Source organism: Hypanus sabinus, chromosome 5, assembly GCF_030144855.1.
Source record: "Hypanus sabinus isolate sHypSab1 chromosome 5, sHypSab1.hap1, whole genome shotgun sequence".
Classification (NCBI taxonomy): Eukaryota; Metazoa; Chordata; class Chondrichthyes; order Myliobatiformes; family Dasyatidae; genus Hypanus; species Hypanus sabinus.
In genome coordinates this window covers 147,128,291-147,154,189 of record NC_082710.1, presented here as the reverse complement: position 1 = coordinate 147,154,189, position 25,899 = coordinate 147,128,291, and the positions used below count along the sequence as shown (strand labels likewise).

Below are 25,899 nucleotides of genomic sequence, written 5' to 3'. Positions count from 1 at the left end.
AATATTTGCATATTTGGCTAAGATGGCACTGAACTGAGAAGCCCTTTGAGGTTGTGGTTCAGTCTTGTTTGTTTAGGGATGGTTTTGGGGGAAAGCGTTGGGAGTTTGGGTCGTGTTAGGGTTTAGGGAAAGGGAGTTAAAGGTTATTCCAGGTCAGAGTGCTCAGTGCTCAAAGGACAATGATCCCTGTGGATGGATATCAGGCTAGTAGGTGTTGTGAATGAAGACCAGTGATTCCTGTGGTGAAATATCAAGGTTAGCAGCCCCATGCATGAGGGCTGATGCCCTCCAGGTCAGCAAATCCCTGGATTGGAGGTCCATGAAGGCAGGAGACACAAGGGCTGGTGACCCATCAGCTTGGCAAGTCCTGGGGTTGGAGGTTTGGACATTGGAGTCTGTGGGTGAGTTCTGGGTTTTGTACTGAAGTTTGAAAACCGAAGTTGGGATATCAAGGCACAATGGTTGAATCCCGGGTCGGCATGTCTGGAAGTCAGAGGCTCAATATCTGTGAGTTTGCAAGTCTACTGGGGATGTTGGAGGCTGGAGAACCGGAGGCAGAGAGGCTGCCACAGTGTTTTTGGAGCTGCACTCTTCCAGAGTTTAGTTCACACTCCTGTCTTGTACCATATGAATGTCAGAAAGAACTTTACTGCTCAGAAATTTTAATTGCTTTGTTGCTCTGCCGAGGGTAGAACTTTCCTCTGGATCTGTGGTCCAGATCTTTGGTGGGACCAGGTAGGAACCTCCGGGATAATTTAATGAATCTCAAACTGAAATCAACTTTCATTGAGCTCAGCTTCATGTATCGTCAATGACTGTGTAAGGGAAGTGGAGCGCATTGGCTGCTGGCAGATAGAGCCCTATGAAATGTGGTCATGAGTGGTAACACTTGCATTGTTTGCCCTCTTGGGACAGTGGGTGAGGCTGGGTGCTGTTATCATTAGGATCGGGAGTGGATCGGTTTCACCAATGGGAGGCTACTGGAGTAACCAAGTGTGAGCCAGGACCTCAGTGGGTGTCTGTGGGAAGCCTGGAGTCAGACTGGTGCAGTTGGAGGAATTTTCTGGAGGATGGTGTTCAAGGTCAAAGTAGAGTTTATTGTCATCTGGACAAGTACGTATATACACAGGTATGATGGAAATCTTGCTTGCAACAGCCTCAGACACATGGCATCATATAAGTAGCTTCCTTTTTAAAAAAAACCGTAAATTATATGTAACATTTTACAAGAAAACAAAACAAAAAAAATCTTGATTTAGAGTAAAATGGTCGTATTGTTTATAGTGTTGCTAAATGTAGTGACTTGTGGTTTTGCCAGTTGGTTCAAGAACTGATTGGTTGATCTTGAACTGTGGTGAGGGGCTTGAGGCTTCTGTGCCTTCTGCTTGATGTGGCTGTGAGAAGGCATGGTGTAGATGATGTGGATTTTGGATGATAGATTGTGCTTCTGGAGGGGAGGAACGTGCCTGTGATGTACTGGGCTGAGTCCACTACCCTGCAGCTTCTTACGTTTCTACACATTCAGATTGCTGTACCAGACCTTGATGCAACCAGTCAGGATACTTATAAATATGCACAATTCATTTGTAGATTTAACTTTTACTTTCCAAAGTTATTGGGTATTGTATGTACCACTGTGTTTTACACCCTGGTCTGGAGTAATGTCTTGTTTGACTATACATGTATTTGGATAAACTGAAAATAAACTTGACCTAATCTGTACATGTTTGTCAGTGTTCACTGATAACCCAAACTTCCTAAGAAACTAGACACTGGTGTGCCACCCTTTTGGTTGCATCTGTGTTCACAGTACGGGACAGAATTTAAAGCTGCTGACCCTCACCACCGATGTTAAACTGGGACATGTTCACCCTCCTTCCTATTCTCAAGGTTAACAATCAGCTCTTTAGTTTTTCTGATGTTGAGCAAAAGTTTGTTGTGGCGCCTCTTAGTCTGGTGTCCTGTCTCCTGAATCTTCATCTGAGATGCTTCGTCTGACATGACGTTCCCCAGAACACACTGTAAGCCTACTTATTATTGCTTTTCACAGGATAGAGGGACTTCATCATCTTGGGAGATGACCCCACAACTCGCTAACAGAAGCACAGGTGAAAGCTGACCATTGACATCTGACCGTAGGGAGACGATGTTGCACAGTGCTCTCTGGATGTTATTTCTGCTGTGAGCGGATCAGCTGAACTCAACATTAGCCACACAGTGACGGGCTGAGCCAGAGGACTGATTCAACATGATTACTATCCCAAATCTCTAATCATGAGTTTTCCTGGTCTGAAGCTGGACTGCAGAAACACTTCCTTTCAACATGTATGGCAAGCACACTGCTCTCAGGGAAGGAACATTTCCAACCAGGGAACCATCAGTCATTCAGCAAGACTGTAGAAAGCTCTGATCATTGTGGTGTTGTGTATCAATGTATTCATCACCAATAAAATGAAAGTGAATATGACAAGCTGTGATTAATTCCTAGACTGAAGATTTGTACTTGTATAAAGATGCAGCTGTTTCTGCGTGTGGCCATCGGGAATGCCTCAGTCACTGCTGCATTTACCCCAATATGTCCATCTCTGCTGATAGAGAATGGGGAGTGAGGTGGAAGAAACCTTTTAAACTCTTGTGGAAAGTGATATATAAAATCATGAGGGGCATGGATAAGGTGAATGGTCAGCCGTCCTGGGTAGGGGAATCCATAACTGGAAAGCAGCATAGTAGCATGGCAGTTAAAGTAACACTATTACAAACCAACAATCAACGATTTCCCTTTTCTGCCTGTGACTGCGTGGTTTCCTCCCACATTCCAAGGACGTGCTTTGCTGGTGCCAGGATGCATGCGGGCAGCCCAGCAACAGACTCATTTCACTGTTTCAATGCACACACTACAAATGAAGCTTTTTTTTCTATCTTTGTCACAGAGGAGCCATACATTTCCATTTTGCTCAATAATACCAAGTATTAACTAGTAAACAATTATTTTTAGTATCTTATGGCGTAGGATTTTGGAATCAGTTACTTCCATGTGCAGCCTAAGGCAGAGAAGTTAATTCAGTTCAATGTGTAATTAGTTGTAATCTATAGTAGTGTATATTGAACTGGCAGTAGAAGCAGCTACAATTCTGATGATTAAAAAGACAGTTGGACAGGCACGTGGAGGAGAGGGGATCTGGGCCAAACACAGGCTGATGCAACTATCTTGGATAGACGTCCTGGTTGGCAACAGTTAGTTTCTATGCTGCATGACTTGACATTTTACACGTTCCTGTTCAACTAACATTCAGTAGCAACACTGCACATTCGCGGGGAAAGTGAAGGTGTTTATTTTAAGCACAGCGCTGAGATTATTCTGTTGTTGGATTTTACTCATTGTTGTCTCTGTCCTGCTAGTGAGACACTACAATATGGGCAAAACCCAGCACCACAGTTTGCAGATAGCACTTTGAAGAAAAGGTATAGTAGGTGGTCTCTTCTGTGGAACCCGGTGTTTCCACTGTTTATATTTGTAAAGCTGTTCTCATTTTCAGAAGAGCTCTGCTCTCTAACTACATTCCCAATACAGCTGACATCTGTTTCCTGGGCAACATGCACTCAATGTTCTGCTAAGCAGCAATGACAGGAAAACTACTATAAGTCCATCCAGCTTAAGATCTAATGAACATGTGTCTTATGCTGGTTTAGGAGTGTAGATTCTGACATTAAGCATGGTCAGTGATAGGGCAGAACCAATTCAACTCCAGCTGCCATGTGGATGTAATTAATGCAACCCTGGCCCAACACCACTGACACTCTTGTCTGTGGTATCAACACAGTGAGGGAGCAGCAGGTAAGTCAGTAGGGCAAGGGGACTGGAAACGTTATCAGGTCTTTTTAAGCTTTGCCAGTTGTGATTGGCACTGAGCTCCGTGAAAGAACATGTAAGTATTATAGTTAAAGAGCATTAGATAAATATAGGAAAGAGTCTATGAACAACAGGAGGATATCAGAGGGGTCCTGGGCTCAGTGGCACAAGTTGTCCCAGGTCGAGAACTGTACACTACCAAAAGAGTGAAGGGGCAAAGTGTCTTCCTGCGGCAAACAGAAATCTGGGCAGGAGTTAGCATTCAAGCGCAGTGGATGGTTTTCTGATTTCGAGTGAGTATAGAGTGGAAAATCACTGCTGGTGAGAAAACTTGTCAAATTATTGTAGATGACAACAGGTAATGTTTGTAGTCATACAGAATTGCAATGGGCCCTCCAGCCAGCCTATACTAACTCCCCTACACCTCGCCTAAAATGCCTTGTAACTATCAGAGTTTACATTAGTTGGTTGAAATATCTCACTCTTGTTCAGAACTGTAGGGCCTCAGTTTTACTCCCTTCCCCCAAAGAACAACTCTTCACCCCATCGTAGTGTCAAAGCACAAATGAGGTAAACTTTTTATTTAGAAAACAAATTTGTCCAGTAAATGAGCCCAAGGAAAGAGACTTACAGCAGTGTGATTTAAAATGTTGGTTGATATCTCTTCCCCTGAACAATATCAGCCACCTCTGTCCCTGTCAATCAGTCCATGGTAAGCACAACTCAAACAGCACCCATCAGTCTCTGGTTAAATCTTCAGAAAAATAAACTGAACTCTACCCCATTACTTCATGGAAACTGTTGCAGGGTGTGAGAAATTCGCCCAACTGGCCTTCTCGTGCAACGTGAAACTGCTGCCTCTCATCAGCTCTCAAAGAGTTTTTGGAAGGCGGTGGCGATCTCTTCGATCATGTCTGACGTGGACATCGAGCGGCGGTGTTTCTGGAATGCCTGGTAGTTGCACTGCCTCGTCAGCGCACACGCTCCAAATGAGGCAATGAGGGTGGGGTTTAACCTGGAAATGGTTGGGGGGGGGGAGAGAAAGGGTTAAATGAGCAGGAGATTCTGTACAACAGGTGAGGGTTGTGGCAATGAATTCTCTGCTCAGATGGTTCTTTCACTGGCCAACCACACCCCAGTGTCCCACTACAAAATTGAAACTCCAGCCTTTTCTCCTGAATTTGTACCCCCTATATGTGAATATGTCCCAGATTACAGTTCGCTGTTTAAACCCCCCACCACCACCACCACAGTCTTTTGCTCATCCATTTCACCTATCCTGGCCGCTGGTCCTCTTACAGCTGAAATGGTTTGGTTTCCCCATTGCCCTCCATTTCCAGCCAGGAAATCACCCACTCAATCCAAGCCCAAGTCAGGTAAGAATAAAATTGCTGGGAGTTTACGGTGTTCTACACTACTGACACTATTAATACCCAGCAGCTGCTGTATCAATCAGATTCCGGACGTTCCACGTTCTTACCCATTAGTTTTGTCTGTTCCAGCAGAAAATGCCCAGTGGGACAGCACACCCAGGGATCCAGACAGAAGGTCTCCTTGACCACCACACCTCCGACCACTGCCCTCCAGGGAACACTCCAGCACTGCAAAGGCAGGGGGCTCTGGTTAAGCTTACCTTCAGAGTGACACTGCTTCAATAACCCGATCAGATTTTAAACCCCTTTGGCCATGTGAGCAATGACCAATAGGTTCTCAACAAGTGATCTACAAAACTGGCTGACCAGATAGACAGTGTTTTATACTGTGTTCATACAGACAAATGTCCAAGATATTTGGTAACACAAGCTGGAGGAACTCAGCAGGTCAGGCAGCGTCTATGGAGGGAAATAAACTGTCAACATTTCAGACCAAGACCCATCATCAAGACTTGAAAGGAAGGGGACATAGCCTCTTCTATCGCCAGAACGAGCCCAAACTCAGGTTGGACGAGCAACACCTTGTATTCCATCTGGGTAGCCTCCAACTTGATATCATGAACAAACTTGTAGTGGTTACCCTCCTTGTGACCTACCCACCACCTCCCTCTGGTTCCCCTCCTACTTCCCCTTTATTCCATGTTCCATTGTCCTCTCCTATTACTCATTTTTCTTCAGCCCTTTACCTCTCCCCTCCCAGCTTGTCAAACCTTCCCTTCATCTGATCTCACCCATCAACTTGTACTTCTTCCCTTCCACCCACCCTCTTCTGGCTTCTGCCCCCTTCCTTTCCAGTCCTGGAGGAGGGACCTGGCCTGAAATGTCAACTGTTTATTCCCGCACCCCCCCCCCTCCCCCCCCCCCCCGATGCTGCTGGATCCCAACAGCATTTTGTGTGTTGCTCAAGATTTTCAAGCATTTGCAGAATCTCTCGTGTCCAAGCTATTTGATGTTTACCATGTCTTTTCCTGGCAGGGCAGGTTAAATGAACTGAAAAGCTGTCCCTCACAGTGGGTAGAATGTGTCAGTCACTATCGCAGGAAAGGGAAACTAGAGAAATGCAAAGGGTGTGGCAGGTGGACTCTGTATCCCAGAGCATCAGGCCCACTCACTGCTATTGCACTGTTGGACATCGCTGGTCCTAATTGAGTTACTGTCTGAATTTATCCATCTTTGTTCATAACATACGCACACTTCCAGGGGACCCATCAGAAACATGTACCTCTGACCCCTGCCCACAGACACCACCCCCACCATTGAAACCCGATGCTGGACGGCAGCCAGGACAAACTTATCCGCAGCTCTGACACCAGCACTGGGGCATGTTCTATTCTCAGCCTCTAACAGAGGAGGTCAAGACCTATCAGAGGCTGAAACTGGAAAAGTGCAGAGATCAGAGTGCAGGATAAATCCTGGATGCACAAGCCGGTGAGCCCTGTGTAAGATGTTTCTGCAATGAAGCCCACCTGTTGTTCCATCTGATATTAGATCTTTCTTCCCCTTCTGGACAATGGTGACATTGCCAAGGGCTCGGCTGAGTTGAAGCAGTGTCCCTTGATAATCCTTCGCATCCCCAGGGCTCTTCAGCTAAACAAAGAGAACCACAGAGAGCTCAATCACATGGATATCAATCACATTAATCTCCCCCAACCCTCACTAACCCAATCAGACCCTGTCTGAGCACTTGGACATTTTCCCCAAACCATCGCCATAAAATACATGCACACACAGGTAGATAAAACTCCTCAAGGATCGAGAACAGAGTTGCTCCTCGCTCAGTGTGGTTGGCTCAACCCTGACCGAGTCCCCTCAGTTTTGGGCTATAGGCTAGGGTCTAGGGCAGGGATGGCCAACCGCCCCTAGATTGATGGTGATTAGAAATGGCGCAATGAACAGTGGCAAAATGAGTTCTTATTTATAGCAGGTCCGTCAGGAAAACCATTGTGCATCGTTTGTGAAAACACACATAATTGAACACATGATCTTAACAGACACTAAAACACAACATTAGAATGAAATAGAAGGAAAACTGAAGCTAGTGTTTGGGTCTGAGTTACGGAAAGAATATGTGATTAAGAAAAAGGAAGAAATCAAAAGACGACAAAATGTATTTATTAAAAGTCTCACTAAGATTAGTGATGTTTATCTTGTTTTATATTAAATCAATATATCATGTAAAAATGCTAAAAATGTCTATATTAACATTTTTACAAGAATTGAATAGGGCTACAGGAGTTGTATGGCGTATCTGAACTTGTGCATGAAAAAACTGACATGAAATGTAAAATGTTGGCCACCCCTCGTCTAGGGTGTCCATGCCCTCCCCCATGGACCTACATTTTGCTTCTCAAATGTCCACACCCTGTTGTAAAACCTTGCTAAGTCTGCTGCTCTCAGGGAGAGTGCCCCAGATGACAGCTGCTCGACTCACTGTGCCTTTGCTAACTGATTGATCCTCTGCAAGAGTTGACCAAATCAGTCAGGTCTACTATCACCTCTATAAGTCATGATGTTTGTTGTTCTATTGCCATAGTGTGGTGCAATATATAAAATTTACAATAAATAATGCAAAAAAGTAGTGTCTGTGTATTATTCCAAATATGATTGGAACTAAAATGTTGAGTGTGGCCTGTACCTCGTTCTTGAAGGGGGTAAATCATTGAAAAGTTTAAGGCACAGCCAGATACTACACTGAAATCCAAGCTTAACACAATTCCAGTTCAACACACTACAGGTTTCCCCCGCTATCTGAAGGTAGGGCATTCCGATGAAACCATTTGTAAGCCAAAATGTCATAAAGCGAAGAAGCAATTACTATTAATTTATCTTGGAAAAATCTTTGAGCGTTCCCAGTCCCAAAAAATAACCTACCAAATCATACCAAATAACACATAAAACCAAAATTAACACTAACATATAGTAAAAGCAGGAATGATATGATAAATATACATCCTATATAAAGTAGAAATATTGTATGTACGGTGTAGTTATTTATCAAAAATAGGGAAGACAGCAAGCCAAAATCGATTTGGAGTGAAAGAGAGAGAGAAAAAAAAAAAATCGGCACGTACACGCACGCGCACCCCAACTGCCCGCACAAGGCTTCACGGTCACGGTAGTCTTCCTTGGGGTAAAAATGAGCTGTCGTAAAGCGTGCGTTTGAAAAACCGGGACCACCCGTGAAGTTTCCAGCAGAGCATACTGCTGGGCAAAGTCAGAGACTCACCACCGCCTGGCACAGTCTGCCAAACTCAACGACGTTCGGCGTCAGGATGGCCCTGGTGTATCCCTGGATCAGTGACGGATCTTGTATGACGACCCACAGTCCGTCCTGGAAGGCAGAGAACCGGAGTTACAGCAACAGCACGAGGAAAACCACTCAAGGTGCCATCGCCTGAAGAAGCCGGAGTTCATTCACGGGGGTGGCTGTCCTGCCCATGCCCCAGTTATTGTCCCTGGGAGGAAGATGAGGCAGTCATGCCACTGGGGCTGAAAAGGATAGGGGACAGTCTGATACAGTTTCTGAGACTGGCTTGATTTTAAGTTCCCCGGTTGTCAAACTCACGTCCCTGGCTCAGTGTGAGGTTCCTCCAGGAGCAGGACCGAGGGAGTCCTGTACTCTCGGTGGGTGAAACATTAAACTGGCCAGCGGCTGATAAAAATCCCACTGAAAGAGAGGACAGTGTGGCCCAAGCAGTACTGAAGCTGGTAGCTGTTTCTTTTTAAATTATTTTTTTATTTTAGAGATACAGCACCACAGGCCCTTCCGGCCCAATTACTCCCGTGTAACCAATTAGCCTACTAACCAACCCATACCTCTGAAATGAGAGGAAACCGGAGCACCCTGAAGAAACCAACAAAGTCACAGGGAGAACATTCTGACTCCTTACAGACAGCAGTGGAATTGAACCCGTTTCTGAGGCAGCAGGCACTGACTACACAGCAAAGCAAATCGCTGGCCATGAAACACCATGCCCCTAGGCGATGCTGCACAGGAAACAGGAGTTGGTGGCCCACTACACTGTGCATGAGGATGGCAGGCGGTCTTCTACCTCAGCACTATTTCCCCGCCCTTTCCTCACAACCCTCAATGTCCAGAAGTACTCACGGCATCGATCACCAGCGGCATTCCCTGGGCTCTGCTCTGACGGATTATTTCCTGCAGGGAAAGTAATACACATTCAGTAACCCGCACCAGGGCAGCTTCCTCCCACGTACTGCCCTCAGCACAGAAACAAGCCATTGGTCCTGCTCCACCACAGCCCCCTCCCAACCTGTGCTCATCCAGCTTTTCCTTAATCCCATCCCTGCTCCTTGTCCTGACCCCTTTCTGTGTGAGCAAGTTCCACATTCTCCCCATCCCCTTTCTCCTGTCAGATTTGCAACATTCTGATTCTGAAGGAACATTTTGATTTAAGATTCACTGAATATTTCCATGCGGAAATGTCAAGTTTAGGCCACATGGAACGGTGCTGGGTCTGGGATCTCCCAGATCTCGGCCTGGATAAGAGCTGGTGGTGATGAAGGCCTTACAAGCCTGGCCTGTAGGCCTGACATCACCAGACTTGTTCCCACCCAGACACTGAGGCAGAAGGCATACTCTCCATTATTAGCTAGGAAATGAATTCCAGAGTCAGCAAGTTATGTTGCAGCTTTAAAACTCTGGTTAGGCCGCATCTGGAGTACTTAATTCAGTCCTGGTCACTCCATTACAGGAAAGGTGTGGAGGCTTTGGAGAGGCTGCAGCAGAGGTTCACGGGGATGCTGACTGGATTAGAGGGATAAGCTTTAGAACAGGAGCTGAGTTCGCGGTGGGGGGGGGGGGGGGGGTGAGGAGAGACCCGGTAGAGGTTTATAAATTTATGAGAGACATAGACAGATAGCTAGCATCTTTTCCCCAGGTTATAGTGTACAATACCAGAGATCTGCACCTTAGGTGTGAGGAGACAAGTGTACAGGAGACGTGTGGTGCAAGTCTTTTTTGATATAAATACACAGAGATTGGTGGGTGTCTGGAATGCATTACCATGGTGGTGGTGGGGGGGGGGGGGGAGGGAGTGGGGAGGCCAAAAGCAGCATTCAAGTGGCTCTTAGACAGGCACGTGGATGTGCAGAGAATGGAGGGAGATGGATGTTGAAGGGATCGGTTTGGTTGGGCATTTAATTATAATTGTATTACACTACAGCAAAGATGTGGAAGCTTCAGAAAGGGTGTAGAGAAAGTTAACAAGGATGCTGCCTAGATTCAAGAGCATTTTAATGAAGAAAGGTTGAGTGAGCTCGTGCTTGGAGAAACGAAGATGAGAGATGACTTGATAGACGTGTACAAGAGGCATAGGTAGAGTGGACAGCCAACAGCTTTCTCCCCCCTATGGAGCCGATAGCCTGCCTGGCAACCATCCCAAATCCCAGGTAGCAGGAAGGGCAGGTGACTGGAAAACACAAGAATAACACCCCCATTTGTTGTCTGTAGGGGTGTGGGGAACTGAAGGTGGAGCAAGACAGATCTCATTCAGTGATGGAGAAGACGGAGCAGAGTGGCCGATTCCCACTCGCACTGCCCCAGCACAAAGCACATCCATCCCTCCCTACCTGCCCCAGGCTCCACATTCAGGGACAGATAGTGCCTGCAACTTCCTGTGGTCGGACTCATGCCCGACAAGCGTGGTGAGAATCTGACCCAGGGACGGGCGTCCCACACACACCTCACACAGAGAGCTGCTCCCATTCGCACACTGACCTTGGTATTCTGCAGCACCTTCTCTTCTCTGCCCAGCCCTGGGCCGATCACCAAGGAGTGTAGGGCCGGGAACCACTTCTGCACCTCCTGCGCTGCTGTCTGACCATCCCTACGGACACACCGTCCACATCACCGCCCCGTTCCACCATCCTTTCCCCCCCACACACCGCCACCCCCTCCCTCTCCCCTGCTCACATCCTTCCACTGTCCCCCTCACCTCTGCTACCCCTCCTTCCAACCCTACCACCCGCTACTAAGCTCCCAGACCTCACTCCCTCCCGCACTGCCTCTCCCAAACATTCTCACCACCACCAATAGCACCCCTCCCTCTTTCCAGTACTCCTTCCACCCTCACCAGATTTGCCCCTCCCCCACCTCCACCCTCATATTACTGTCATCCCCACCGCACCAGGATGCTCACCCATCCCCGTGTGTACTCTCTTCCCCACCTTGCCCTTCCTCAGCCACCCACAGATGCCCAAAGGCAGCCCAGAGAGGGGTCTTGACTCACAGCACTGGGTGAACGATGATGTTGGGACTGTAGGATTTGATGGCCAGAGCAGCATCCGCAGTGCAGAACACGTGTGAGAGGTCAGCGCCCTGCAACGAGGAGAGTCAGAAAGGGCACACGTTACCCCCTCTCCTCCGCATAAACCCGTCTTTCCCCGTACACAGAGACGCCCCTCCCCTGTCGCACCTGGTTAGGTAAAATGTAAACAGACAGTACACTATCCAGGGCAACCCTGATCAGTGTTGGTGAGCAGAGGGATCCCTGAGGCTGGCTACACAGGTCGATCGGGTGGCGGAGAAGACATGTTTGCCTTTATTAGTTGAGGAAGTTGCGTTGCAGCTTTATAAACCTCTAGCTGGGCTGCCTCTGGTGAATTCCATACAGTTAAGATCATCCCATTATAGGAAGGATGTCGAGGCTTTGGGAGGGTTCTCCCGCACGCTAAGTGGATTAGAGGGCATGTGCTCTTGCCAGAGCTTGGACAAACTTGGGTCGTTTTCTCTGGAGTGGCGGAGAGGGGAGATCCGAAAGGTGTTTACAAGATGATGACAGACATGCAGTCTCATTTTCCCAGGATAGAAATGTCTGATGCCAGAGAGCATACATTGAAGATGAGAGTGGGTAATTTCAAAGCAGATGTGAAGGGAAGTTCTTTTTTTAAAAAACACCCAGAATAGTGGGCGCCTGGAATGTGGGCTGCCTGAGGTGGTGGTAGAGGCAGAAACATTAAGGACGTTTAAGAGATGTTAGATAGGTACACTCATTGTGGAAAGGGGAACGATATGGACATTGTGCAGGCAGAAGGGATTAATTTAGCTGACCATTTGATTACTAATTTAATTGGTTCAGCAGAGCTTTGTGGGTGAAGAGCCTGTTCCTGTTCTAACATGGACACACAACCCTCTTCCCCACATCCACAGGACACAAACCCAACACGCTTTCTCCCTTCACAGACAGACATGCTGCACACCTCTCTCCCACACACGTGGACATGGGCGTACCCCTCCCCAAACAAGGACACACACCTCTCTACCCCACGCACACAACCCCACTCCTCCCCTTTCAGAGCTATAACAGTCTCACACTGCCCAGCCCATGCTGTAGATTAGGGGTGGGGGGGGTGTCTGTGAGCCTGACAGCTGCTCTCCCCTCTCCCCAAACCAGGAGTCACCTCTGTGGCCCCTCTGATGAACATGATACAAGGAGTGGAATGCACACCCCCAGCTGCTGCTGAACCAGGTACTTTGTCTCTCGGGTGCCAAGGGGACCTGTACAACAAACTGTGGTGCAGAGAGACAGAGAGAAGCGCTGGAGCTTGTCAAGGGAAATCTAGAGAGGGAGCAGGACAATTTATAACGTGCCACTGTCAAAGACTGCATCCACTTCTGGTCCTCTGGCACCAGCAAGGATGTAAATGTCACAGAGAAGGTGGAGAATTCCCACGCCTGGGCTAAACCGGAGAAGCTGGAGAAACTGTTTCCATGGATGAGAAACTGAGACCCAGAGTCGGTGATTTAGGAGGGAGGGGGGATTAAAGGGCAGAAGGAAAAGTGTTCGCAAAAACCACTTCATGTGTTCTACATCTGGAGGAAGGAAACCTCCTTCATGGAAACGAACCCATGGAAGGGTGGGAATGGGAAGCTGGAAGTCCTGTGGTGCACTGAAAAGGTTATGATTATTACAGCTCTGACCATCCAGATCTTACAACTGCCCAGGGTAAGAGCCCGAAAGAACCTGCACCATAAATAAGCCGGCAGGTAGGAGTGTGTGTGGGTGTCTTTCTCTCTGCTTCCATCCCAATCAGCCCGGTCTGACCTAGGCTGTGCCAAACCTCGAGAGATAGGGGGTTGTGAATCACAAACACAAGAGATTCTGCAGGTGCTGGAAATCCAGAGCAATACACACGAAGTGCTGGAGGAACTCAGTGGGTCAGGCAGCATCTGCGGAAATGAATAAATGGGCTGAGACCTTTTATCAGGACTGGCGAAAGGTCTTGGCCTGAAACATTGACTGTTCATTCATTTCCATAGGCGCTGCCTGACCTGCTGGGTATTGTAGATGCTGGAGGAACTCAGTCTACCAAGCAGCATCAAATACAGGGTCGGGTATTCGCTGAAGATATCAAGCATGCTGTCTTGATAGTATGACAAATACAATAAATGTCCAGTTAAAATTAGTGCAATCCTGTTCTAAAACTTGGTCTTGTTCTAAAATTCAACCTTTTTGGACAAATTTAAGAGTTTTATTGGAACACAACTTCCACATAATCCAATATTATTTTTACTAGGCGATATTGAAGGGATAAAACCGAAACCCAAATTGAATAAATATTAGAAAGAATTCATAAAAATTGCACTGGCAGTAGCCAAAAAGGCGATTGCAGTTACTTGGAAATCGGATTCATACTTAAGTATAGATCGTTGGAAGAATGAAATTTCCAGCTGTATTCCACTTGAAAAAATTACTTATAAGAGATAAATATGAAACATTTTTGAAAATTTGGCGCCCTTATTTACAAAAGACAGGATTAAATATATAGGTGCTCCAAAGATAAAATAATTGGTTATTTGGGGAAAGAAATAAATATATATACTAAAGTTATTACGAACTCCGTGGAGCATGTGGGGATCTTCCGATATCCAGGCACTCTTTTGTTCTATAGGGATGTTAGAGGGGATGGGGGAAGGGTATATATTTTTTTCCTTTCTGTAATCTTTTGAAAACTCAATAAAAAAAAGTTTTTTTAAAAAAAGATATCAAGCATTCCTCTGCATCCACAAATGACCAGATACCTGCAACACTGCCACATAGGTACAAGGACAAGCCCACATGAGCTCTGACAGTTTAACAAACAGCTTCAGCAGCACCTGTCAGTCTCTGAGGGACACCCACCACTTTAAGGCTGGTGATTGCAGCAAAGTAGGGCGCTCCAGTGTATCTGCAGTAGGTGGAAGAAAATGTGGTCAGAATTCATCATCGCTCCGAAAGAAACATTACTCAAGCCTCCTGATTAATATTTCCATCACCTACCGTTTCATTCCAGAGGTTTAGAATTGGACGTGCCTGTATGCACAAGGCCTGGCTCCCCCTCACAGACTGCCAGGGTCCATCACTCACTCGGAACACCCCTGCCCCATACCTCTCCCCCAGCCCGTGGTCTGCCCCGAGTTCGGAGTTGTCAGACCAGCTCTGCACTGCACGCCTAGGGGATCTGACCCAAACAATCGAGATTTCCAAAGGTTTCATGCCAGCGGGTTACATCCACCACCACAAGCAGAGGCGCGGTGCAACAGAGAGTGGAGCCTTTCTGCACGTACTCACGAGAACCTCCGACCACTCCGATCTTCCCGTCCTGTCCTTTATGTTTTTCCGCGACTAGCGGCGGAACGATGTTCCTGACCAGCTGAAGGTTTCTCTCCATGCTCCCAGCAGGCCTGTGGCTGTGAAAGCTGAAGGCTCTGGGCAGAACTGGAAAATCAACACGGACACAGTCAGTCGCTGAGTCTCACTGCCAGGCGAGTGATCGTCAGCCCCAACCTCTCAGCACAAAAGGAGCACAAGATAAGGATGACCAGGCCGCGCCCCGCAGGCACCAAGCACATTCCCAGGGAACCTCACAGTGTCTTTACAACAGACGGGTAGGTGCACACATCGGGCGGGGAGTCCGGCCCGGATCCGCCTGGCGCACCCCCAGTGCCGTTTGCGGGATCTTGCTGTCCTGGTCGCCCCGGACCCAGCTTTACCTTCAGTCCACAGACAGCACAGCGCGGCTGCGAGGGAGACTAAGGCAACAGTGGCTCCGCGGAGGGCGGCCCCGGCCCCGGCCCCGGCCCCGACTCCAACCCCACTCCGAGCCGCCATATCCCGGTCCCCGCCTTTACCCGCTGCGCGGAGCCCGGCCGCCGCCAGCTGTTTACAGCGATACATCGGAAGCCCGCGGCCAACCAATCACACACTGCCGCTCCCAGCCAATCATATGTATCCGCCGTCAGCCAATCACTCTCGTTCGACGTCACAAGCCGGTGGACGAAACCTGGGCAGTGGACCAAACAGTTTGCAAAATTAGTGGGCAGGGAGGGAGGTGAGGTGAGGTGAGGTGAAGAGGGAGTGAAGGGATGGGGGAAGAGGGGGAAGATTGCTGTTGAAAGGGAGAGAGAGGTGGGCATGGGGGTGAGGGAGAGCAGAAGGAGGTGATGGGAAAGGGAATGGGGGAGCAGAGGGAGGGAAGGCTGGAATATGGATGGGTAGGATGAGGATGGGGAGTGGAGGGGCAGGAGGTGGGAGGGAGGGCAGAGTAGCATAGCAGTTTACACAGCTCTATTATAGCTTGGGGCGTCAGAGTTTGAAGTTTAATCCCGGGCGTTCTCAGTACTTCCTGTCAAATCATCAGTTTGCTCGAGGCGTTTTTGTTTTCTCCCACTTTCCAAAGATGTACCGGTTTGTAGGTTGTAAATTGTCGTGTGATTAGACTAGGGTTAAAATCAGTGGCCAGCTGGGTGGAGGGGCCTATTCTATGCTGTATCTCTAAAAAATAAAAGTGGGGTGTAGGTGGGTATGGGGAGAGTGGATGAGAGAGCGGAGGAAGGGTACAGGAGGCAGGAGAGGGGATCGAGTACTGGAGGGATGGGGAGGGGCTTCTCTCATTCTAGCCAGATTATGGGGCACGGACAGAATCAGGCTCAGGGACTCGAAGCAGATTGTCAGCCAGTACGGTGCTGCAGAGACCTGCAGCGGTTCCCACTCATAGTTAAATATTTAGCAGTGATGGCCAGATGGTGAGCACGTGAGCTGATGGCAGCAGCTTCACCAGAGATCGTGACCCATCCAGCTTCCACTTTGAATGCCATTGGTTTAGAGAACTGAAGCAAATTGCTGAAGAGAAGTTTGTAAAAATAGGTTGGGGGGGGGAGTTGTGAGGATACAAACACTTTTCACAGAGAATTGATGGGTTAGCAAATAGAGAATTATGGTCACATTAGAAGTGGATAATAGCAGAAGATGCAGCCCTGGAGTTCTGGGGGCTCTCACACATCAGCCAAAGTGATGATGAAGGGTAATGCAAGGCTGGATTTAATTTCAAAAGGTTTGGAGTATGAAGTAGGGAAGTCTTTTTGTAGCTATTCAAGACACTGATGAAAATCATATTGGTTTTGGTCCCCTTATTTCAGGAATGATTATTATTGGAGCCACAAGCTGATTCCTTTTTTGCCCTATTTGCTTATTTCTGTTGTTTTTATTAACTTTATATCTTTGTCTGGCTGCCGCAAGACAACAAACTTCATGCCATTTGGCTTGGTGATAATAATTCTGTCTCTGGAGGCAGTTCCAACAGTACGTGAGATGATTCTGGTCTGTGGAGGCTAATGAGGAAAGGATTACACAATGGGATTGATGAGTAAAAGCACGTGGAGTTTTAGACAAACATGGATTGGAAATTGCCCAGTTATTTACAATCTGTATGACAGAGGAAAGCCAAACACTCTATTCCCAAGTCTGATGATGACAGAGAACCAAGTGAGGACTGGAAGTAATGTGAGCCTGGGAAAAGGCTTCAGGGGATTATGGACAAGCTCATCCTTAAACTGGGTAGGGACCTGAAAAGATCTCTGAGGATGCGGCCAGGACTGAACGGTGGGGTCGACTCGGCCAAGTCATTACTCCTTGGAACATAAGAGAATGAATGCAAGCTTGCTACCAGCATTTCTCTCCCTCACTGAATATTCCTTCCTCACTGTAGTAAACGCAGGTGCACCTCAAGTATATGTGCCCACTGCTGTAATCCCTCTACACTCTACAAGTTAACTGATGACACAACGGGCGACCTTCCGATAAGATGGTGGCGCGCTCAGACGCAGCGGCTTCTCGGAGTCCAAGCAAAGCTGTAATTGTTCATCCTTTACATGTCTTTTTTTATGATCGCAAGACCCTGCTGGGTATTAAGACAGCAAGTATTGCAAGTCTACCCCACGAGCGAGTTGCTTTATTGCGGTGAAGCGGGATGTGATGCTCACCTTATTACAGGCTGCTTCAACCACCCAGGGAAGAAGGTGATGGTATGCGGTCCAACAAATGACTGTCTTGGACATTTTTATTGTGATCGCAAGACCCCGTTGGACATCGGTAATGTAGAATACAGTGAGTCCAATTCACTGGTTCATTGGCGAGGCTGACGGCGGAGAGCTGTGTGGCCTCAGTTGTGGCGCAGACCAGGCCTTCGTGCCTCAGGGAAGGAGACGCAGGAGGAAGCTGTGTGCTGATGGATTTCCTGTTGGATTGGGGGCCCATCGGTGCTGTTCTCCAGCGTTCACTCACGTTGCGTTCATCTGCAGCTGCATTTGTGCGAGATGAAGAATGCACCAGGCTTGTTCTTCAAGAAATGTGGCTTCGGGACATCAATGTACAGGCGATGACATTCAGGGGCCAGGGTTATATTGTTATTTTTTATATTATTATTATTTTATGTAACTGTTCTCTGCTTTTGTAATTACATGTATTGTATGTGGTCTGTGTGACTGTTGTTTCTGTGATTTGCACCTTGTCACCTGAGGAATGCTGTTTCATTTGACTAAATTCTTGTGTATGGTCGAATGGCAATCAAACTTGAGCTGGTCGGCAGAATCTCAGATGGTGACGAGGAGGTGTACAGGAGTGAAATACATCAGCTGGTTGAGTGGAGTTGGAACAACAACCTTGCACTCATTGTCGGGATGACTGTGGAATTGATTGTGGACTTGAGAAAGGGGAAAATGGGTGAACACGCAGCAGTCAATAGACAATAGGTGCAGAAGTAGACCATTCGGCCCTTCGAACCTGCACCGCCATTTTGATATCATGGCTGATCATCTACTATCAATACCCGGTTCCTACCTTGTCCCCATATCCCTTGATTCCCCTATCCATAAGATACCTACCTAGCTCCTTCTTGAAAGCATCCGGAGAATTGGCCTCCACTACCTTTCGAGGCAGTGCATTCCAGACCCCCACAACTCTCTGGGAGAAGAAGTTTTTCCTTAACTCTGTCCTAAATGACCTACCCCTTATTCTCAAACCATGCCCTCTGGTACTGGACTCTCCCAGCATCTGGAACATATTTCCTGCCTCTATCTTGTCCAATCCCTTAATGATCTTATATGTTTCAATCAGATCCCCTCTCAATCTCCTTAATTCCAGCATGTACAAGCCCAGTCTCTCTAACCTCTCTGTGTAAGACAGTCCAGACATCCCAGGAATTAACCTCATGAATCTACGCTGCACTTCCTCTACAGCCAGGATGTCCTTCCTTAACCCTGGAGACCAAAACTGTACACAATACTCCAGGTGTGGTCTCACCAGGGCTCTGTACAAATGCAAGAGGATTTCCTTGCTCTTGTACTCAATTCCCTTTGTAACAAAGGCCAACATTCCATTAGCCTTCTTCACTGCCTGCTGCACTTGCTCATTCACCTTCAGTGACTGATGAACAAGGACCCTGAGATCTCTTTGTATTTCTCCCTTACCCAACCCTACACCGTTCAGATAATAATCTGCCTTCCTGTTCTTACTCCCAAAGTGGATAACCTCACACTTATTCACATTAAACGTCATCTGCCAAGTATCTGCCCACTCACCCAGCCTATCCAAGTCACCCTGAATTCTCCTAACATCCTCATCACATGTCACACTGCCACCCAGCTTAGTATCATCAGCAAATTTGCTGATGTTATTTTCTATGCCTTCATCCAAATCGTTAACGTAAATGGTAAACAGCTGTTGTCCTAATACCGAGCCCTGTGGCACCCCACTAGTCACCACCTGACATTCCGTGAAACACCCATTCACCGCTACCCTTTGCTTTCTATCTGCCAACCAGTTTTCTATCCATGTCAATGCCTTCCCCCCCCCGATGCCCTGAGCTTTGATTTTACCCATCAATCTTCTATGTGGGACCTCATCGAGGGAGAGCAGCTTCAAGTTCCTGGCTGTCAATATTTCAGAAAATCTATCCTGGGCCCAACATGGTGATGCAGTAACAAAGGACGATATTTCATTAGGAGTTTAACGAGATTTCGTAGGTCACCAAAGACTCTCACTGGTTGCACCACTACCTGGTCTGGAGGCTCCAATCCACAAGACTGAAAGAGGCAGCAGAAAGTTATAGACTCAGCCAGCTCCGTTATGGGCGCATGTCTCCCCACCACCAAGGACATCTTCAAAAGGTGATGCCTCAAGAAGGGGGCATCCTTCATCCAAGACATGCCCTCTTCTTATTACTGCCACCGGGCAGAGGTACATCAGCCTGAAGGTGTGCACTCAACGAGCTTCTTCCCCCTCCGCCATCAGATTTCTGAATGGTCCATAAACTCATGAACACTATTTTGTTCTGTTTTTGCACTATTTATTTATTTTAATATATTCGTATTGTAATGTATAGTAATCTAATATCTTTATTATTACATATATAAACAGCAGAGATCCCAGCACTGATCGCTGTGGAAAACTGGTCACAGACCACCAGAGAGAATAACACCCCTCAGAAGTTATTTTCAAACCCGATCTACCAGTCTCCTTGGATCCCATTTGCCTTAATCTTCAGAAGGTTACAATTTGTGCCTTAAACTAGGCTCTCCTATGAGCTCTTGATGAACGATATCTGCTCCGGCTCATCAATGTGCCTGCTGCATTCCACAGTGCCCACTGCACCGCTAGTGTCCTGTGCAGGGAATTCAATGACGGTGGCATAGTACAGTAGGTATATCAACAACCCCACTCCTATGTCCAGAATCCCGACTGAAATGGTGAAAGGTACATAGAGCTGTATCACGTCTTCTACCTGCTGGATCCGTCAAACACAAAACTGATTTTTTATCTGCCTACAGAGCTCTGTTAACTCCATCAAAATCACAGGGGGGGGGGTGGGGGTGGTGGGGTGCACACTGCCTCCTGCTGTCTTAGTGTCACCTACAGGAGGACCAGAGGTGGGTCGAGATAGAGAAAATGAGCGTGAAATTGCTCATCTCAAAGAACAATAAGGAACACGAGGGGATTCTGCAGGGTGGAAGCCCCTCCTTAATGCTTCAATTAAGGTGAATATCACAAAGTTCTTCATCCTCGAGAGAAGTTAGGAGGAAAATGCCCAATTTCTGGTAAGATGGCAGCACTTTCAGATGCAGCGGCCTCCCGGGGGCCAACCAAAAGTATTTTTGTCTTCTTTAAACATTTTTTTTAAGATCGCAAGACAATGCAGGACATTGAGAACTTCAAGTACTGCAGGTCTGTCCCATTGGTGAGCTGTTCATTGGTGGAGGAGCCAGATTTGGTGCGGACCCTATTATAGCCAGCTACAGGAAGGCATCGGAGTCGGTGCGCTAAAGCAGTGAGCAGTCTAACAGAGTGATTGTCTTGGATGTTTCTCTTGCAATCTTAAGAACTTGTTGGATGCTGCAGGTCTGTTTTCCCTTGCTTATTGGAAATACAGGCAGCGGAGGAGTTGCATGGCCTCGGTTGTAGCAAGGACTGAGCTTCACGCTGCGGGCTTGCCTTTTCCATTAGTCCGGGAGAGAAGACCCTGGAGGCAGTGTAGTGCAGCATTCATGCTGGGTTAGGAGCTGGCTGCTCCTGTAAGTGCTGACATCTAGTGTTTGATCGGTGGAAGGACAAGCTGGATTGAATGCACGCATACAGATGTGCTGCTGAGAGCTGTTTGTCTTGCCAATAACACCCCTGCACCAAACATTTACAGAACATGTCGCTCAGGAAATTGGCTAACAATATTTTTTGTGTGACCGTTTATGTGCTCTGTGCTGTGCATGACTGCTGATACTCTGTTTTACACCTTGGCCCTGGATAAACGTTGTTTCATTTGGCTGTGTTCATGGGTATTCACGCATGGTTGAATGACAGTTTGAACCTGAATCTGAATTTGAAGTTGAAAAATGCAGAAGACTGGAGGTTGGTTGAGGGATAGAAAAAGTGAGCATGAAGCTGCTGACCCCAGAAAACATTGAGAAACTCGAGAAGACCTTGCTGGATGGAGAGTCATCAGATCCTTCTGTGATCCCCTGGTGCTTCAGTGAAAGGCAATCAAACCGAGTCCAACAAGTTCTTCATCCTCAGAGGGTAATGGCCAATTTCAGAATCTATTCCATCTGTGGTCGACGGGAGGTGGAGACCAAGCGGGTAAAGAACCTCCTCCAAGAGAGTTTTTCAATTCATAGTCCAGACTGCCAGAGGGAGATCTGTGATCCACAGCATTACCGAGGCCAAGTGAGGGCGAATCTCAGTTTTCTCCCAGACTCATCTCACCCCAGTGATGACCAGCATAAGTTTGGGGAATAGCGCCTCAACTTCTAGCAGGGACTTGAACAGAATTTAACATATTCAGGAGACCAGCCAGTTCTGATGTCGGGTCACACACCTTCATTCTCCAGTGGCGCTGAATAACCTGCTGAGTTTTTCCAACACTCTCTTTTTATTTTTCAGCTATTTATGTGGTGCTGTTGGGGGTATGAACCATCTGATTGTCCTTCACAGGGGTGAGCTCTGAACCTCTGAAAAGGGTTTGATGAACAAGATCATCATTAAACTAGGTAGAGTTCCAAAAGGATTTATGAGGACAATGCCAGGACCAGAGGGCTTAATTTATAGGGAGAGTTTGACGAGAACATAAGAAATAGGAGCAGGAGTAGGCCATCCGGCCCATCGAGCCTGCCCCACCATTCAATAAGATCATGACTGATTTGTCCGTAAACTCAGCTCCATCTACCTGCCTTGTCCCCATAACCCTTAATTTCCCGACTATGTAAAAACCTATCGAAATGTAACTTAAAAATATTTAGTGAAGAAGCCTCAACTGCTTCCCTGGGCAGAGAATTCCACAGATTCACCACTCTCTGGGAAAAACAGTTTCTCCTCATCTCCATCCTAAATCTTCTCTCCTGAATCTTGAGGCAATGTCCCTTAGTTCTCGGCTCACCCACCAACGGAAGCAACTTTCCTTCTTCTATCTTATCTACCCCTTTCAAAATGTTGTATGTTTCTATAAGATCCCTTCTCATTCTTCTGAACTCCAGAGAGTATAGACCCAGGTGACTCAATCTCTCCTCATAGGTTAACCCCTTCATCCCTGGAATCAACATGGTGAACCTCCTCTGCACTGCCTCCAAAGCTAGTATATCCTCAAGTACGGAGACCAGAACTGCACACAGTACTCCAGTTGCGGCCTCACCAGTACCCTGTATAGTTGCAGCATAACCTCCCTGCTCTTGAATTCAATCCCTCTAGCAATGAAGGCCAAAATTCCATTTGCCTTCTTAATAACCTGTTGTACCTGTAACATTCTATAGGTCTGATGAAGCTAGGTCTTTATTCCTTGGAATGTAGGAGAATGAGTCTGTAAACTTACTTATATTTTCATCCAAATCATGTGAACACTTCTTCCTCTCTGACAATCAACATAGCTGTACCTCAAGGATATGTGATTAGGTCACTAATCTACTCTGCTGGACACAGCTCAAACTCCATGTATGTATTTGCGTACAGGAGTGAGTTAGATTAACGGGTTGAGTGGTGTCAGAAGAGTAACCTTGCACAACATCGGCAAGAGCAAGGAATTGATTGCGGACTTCAAGAAGGGGAAATTGGGAGAACATAAAACAGTTGTTATTATTGTAATGTATATATTAATATTTTATGTATTTCACTGTACTGCTGTAAAACAAATTTCATAACGTCAGTGATAATAAATGTTTCTGATTCTGATATATCACATATAAACAGCAGAGGTCCTCATCATAAATCATTTTGCAAAACTAGTGGTCATGGACCTCCAGTCAGAATAGCACACCTGTATTCTATGCCAAGCCATTTTCAAATCCATTCTACCAATTCTCCAGGGTCCTTCTGCTCCTTACATTGAGCTTTTCTGAGTGCTCTTGATGCACATTCTCTGCCCCAGTTTATCAATGTCCCTGACCTGGCTGGCTGTTTTCCACAGCTCCCACTGCACTGCAAGAGTCCTTTCCAGTTGTTCTGCACAGAGAGTTCAATGATGGTGGAACATCACGACGTCTACTTGTGCCAGCCTGATCCACCCAGAGCTGAATGGACAGTTTGTGCCCACAAAACACTGTTTAATCCAGGATTTATTTCCTGGATTAAATTGATCTATCATGCCCCGGTAGCTGCAGTTTTAACTAATCATCAAAAGTCTCCTTATTTTAGATTATATAGAGGTACCCGTCAGGGCTGTAACCTTAGTCTTTTATTATTTAATTTGGCTTTAGAACCACTTGCTATTGCTCTTAGGGATTCTAATTCTGTGCAGGGTATTAGGAGAGGGGATACATTACATAAGGTTTCGTTATATGTGGATGATTTATTAGTTTACATTTCAAATCCTAAGAAATCTATTCCTTCTATGTTATCTATATGGGATTTGATACTTTTTCTGGATATAAGCTTAATTTACATAAAAGTGAATTATTTCCTATTAATAATTATTCTGATTATTATGATCAAATGCCTTTTAATATTGCCAAAAACCATTTTACTTACCTTGGTATCATAATTACAAAAAAATTTAAAGACCTATATACGTATAATTTCTTCCCTTTAGTTGAATATACTCAACAGGTGCTTTCTAAATGGTCACCTATGTCGATGTCGTTGATAGGTCGAATAAATGCTATAAAAATGGTTATTCTACCAAAATTTTTATATATATATTTCAAGCAGTTCCCTTTTTTGTTCCAAAAACATTTTTTGATAAAATAGATTCTCTGATTTTATCTTATGTTTGGAATAATAAAAGCTCTAGAGTGAATAAACTTTCATCGCAAAAATCAAAAAAAGATGGAGGACTGGCTTTACCAAACTTTAGATTTTATTATTAGGCAATTAATATTTGTTATATTACTTTTTGGATTTATGATATAGATGACCAAGATCGCCCTTCATGGTTACAGTTGGAGGAAATTTCAGTAATGGGGTTTTTGTTAGCTTCTTTATTAGGAGCTCCTCTTCTGTTTTCGCTCTCTAGAATAGGTAAACAAGCTCTTAACCCTATTGTTAAACATACTTTAAATCCACCAAAATCATTGGGATGTGACCACTGACTCTTGCTGACTTAACGTCACCTACAGAAAGAAGGATAGAGAAAGTGAGTGTGAAACTACTGACCCCAGAAAACACTGAGGAGGAACTCAAGGAAACCTTGCAGGATGGAGAACCATCAAATTCCTCTTTGATTCCCAGATGCTACAGTGGGAAGTAACCAGGCTGAGTACAAGAAGTTCTTCATCCTTCACAATGAACAGAAAGCAATAGAGTTTCAGGGGGAGATGGCCAACTTAAAAATGCAGAATCTGATCCATTTCTGTCAACGGGAGTGGATATGGAGGTGGAGACCAAATGATAAGGATCCTTGTACTCTCTGAAGAGGACTTCTTAATTGATATTATACTCTTCCAACAGGTGCACAGAGGGAGCTCTGTTATCCGTAGCCTTAAGGAGAAGGAAGACTCAGTAATGTCTTTGACTCATGAAGGAGCTCAGACACTTCTGTGCTGGCCTGGAGAGGCTTTAAAAGACGGCGATCAAGAGAGACTGGACCAGTTGGCATGGTCAGTCTGAATTAAGTAAGACCAGGCAGTGCAGCCACTCAAGTTGTACTGGGCTTTGTGTCATGGTGGGCTCAGGGCTGCTGGAATTGCTCAGCACCATGCTTCCAGCTGGCAGCTTGTCAGAATCAATGAGGAAGGGCATCATTCACAAGCAGAAGGGGAAAAGAGGGTGGATATCAGGAATGGGCGACCCATCTCATGGTCAATATGAACAACAAGATTCTGTCCAAGACTGATCTGGGATAGATGATTCACCTGGACCAGACCAGTTTGGTACCTGGCTGAAAAATCTCTGATAAAACCTGTATTGCTTGGGGATACAGTACAAGGTGGTAGCCATGTCTGATCTGTTTGGAACAGAAGGCTTCTGACAAGATACATGAAAGTGATGGATATGCAGTTCCTGCCACAGACCTCAGAAGTCAGCATTAATGGGCAGAAAATGTAAACTTCCCATTAGGTCTTGAGTGGGCAAGGCTGCCTCTTCTTCTCTGTCTGTTTTGCATTGAACCTTTACCTGGATCCATCATGTGGACCATAGAAGAATAGGAAGCAGGAAGGCCACCAAAGGAATGTAATGGGCAGGTAAGGAGAAGAGGAAAGGAGAGAGATCAATTTCTAATTGACTTGGACCAACTTGCCAACAGACTAAGATCTCGTCTTGCCCAGGTCCTCTGCAAGAACCACCTTGCGTTAAAATTCATGCATGGGGATTTTACTCTCCTCAGATTGGAAACAAGTCTAGTTACTCTCAACCCTGAATGAGT

At 46.4% G+C, this 25,899-nt stretch overlaps 2 protein-coding genes across 3 annotated transcripts in view; one reads left to right on the top strand and one right to left on the bottom strand.

The window, feature by feature from the left end:
- Positions 1 to 4,259, top strand: part of cars2 (cysteinyl-tRNA synthetase 2, mitochondrial) — a 48,276-nt gene extending 44,017 nt beyond the window's left edge. The window contains exon 15 of the mRNA XM_059970575.1: positions 2,051 to 4,259. Within this exon, the coding sequence (XP_059826558.1) occupies positions 2,051 to 2,119 (69 nt within the window). The 3' untranslated portion in view covers positions 2,120 to 4,259. The remainder of the gene's footprint in view (positions 1 to 2,050) is intronic.
- A 140-nt stretch (positions 4,260 to 4,399) lies between these two features.
- On the bottom strand, positions 4,400 to 15,538 carry naxd (NAD(P)HX dehydratase). 2 transcript variants are annotated; one of them, XM_059970579.1, is made up of 10 exons: positions 15,416 to 15,538; positions 14,852 to 15,002; positions 14,427 to 14,472; positions 11,535 to 11,623; positions 11,024 to 11,132; positions 9,392 to 9,442; positions 8,510 to 8,614; positions 6,750 to 6,870; positions 5,331 to 5,451; positions 4,400 to 4,865 (listed from the first exon to the last, which is right to left on the bottom strand). In XM_059970579.1, exons 1-10 carry the CDS (start codon positions 15,459 to 15,461, stop codon positions 4,715 to 4,717), a joined length of 990 nt encoding a protein of 329 aa, XP_059826562.1. In that variant the 5' UTR covers positions 15,462 to 15,538; the 3' UTR covers positions 4,400 to 4,714. The 2 variants fall into 2 exon arrangements, with proteins under 2 accessions (XP_059826562.1, XP_059826561.1); XM_059970578.1 differs by lacking the exon at positions 15,416 to 15,538 and adding an exon at positions 15,278 to 15,414.
- Positions 15,539 to 25,899: the final 10,361 nt, after the last annotated feature.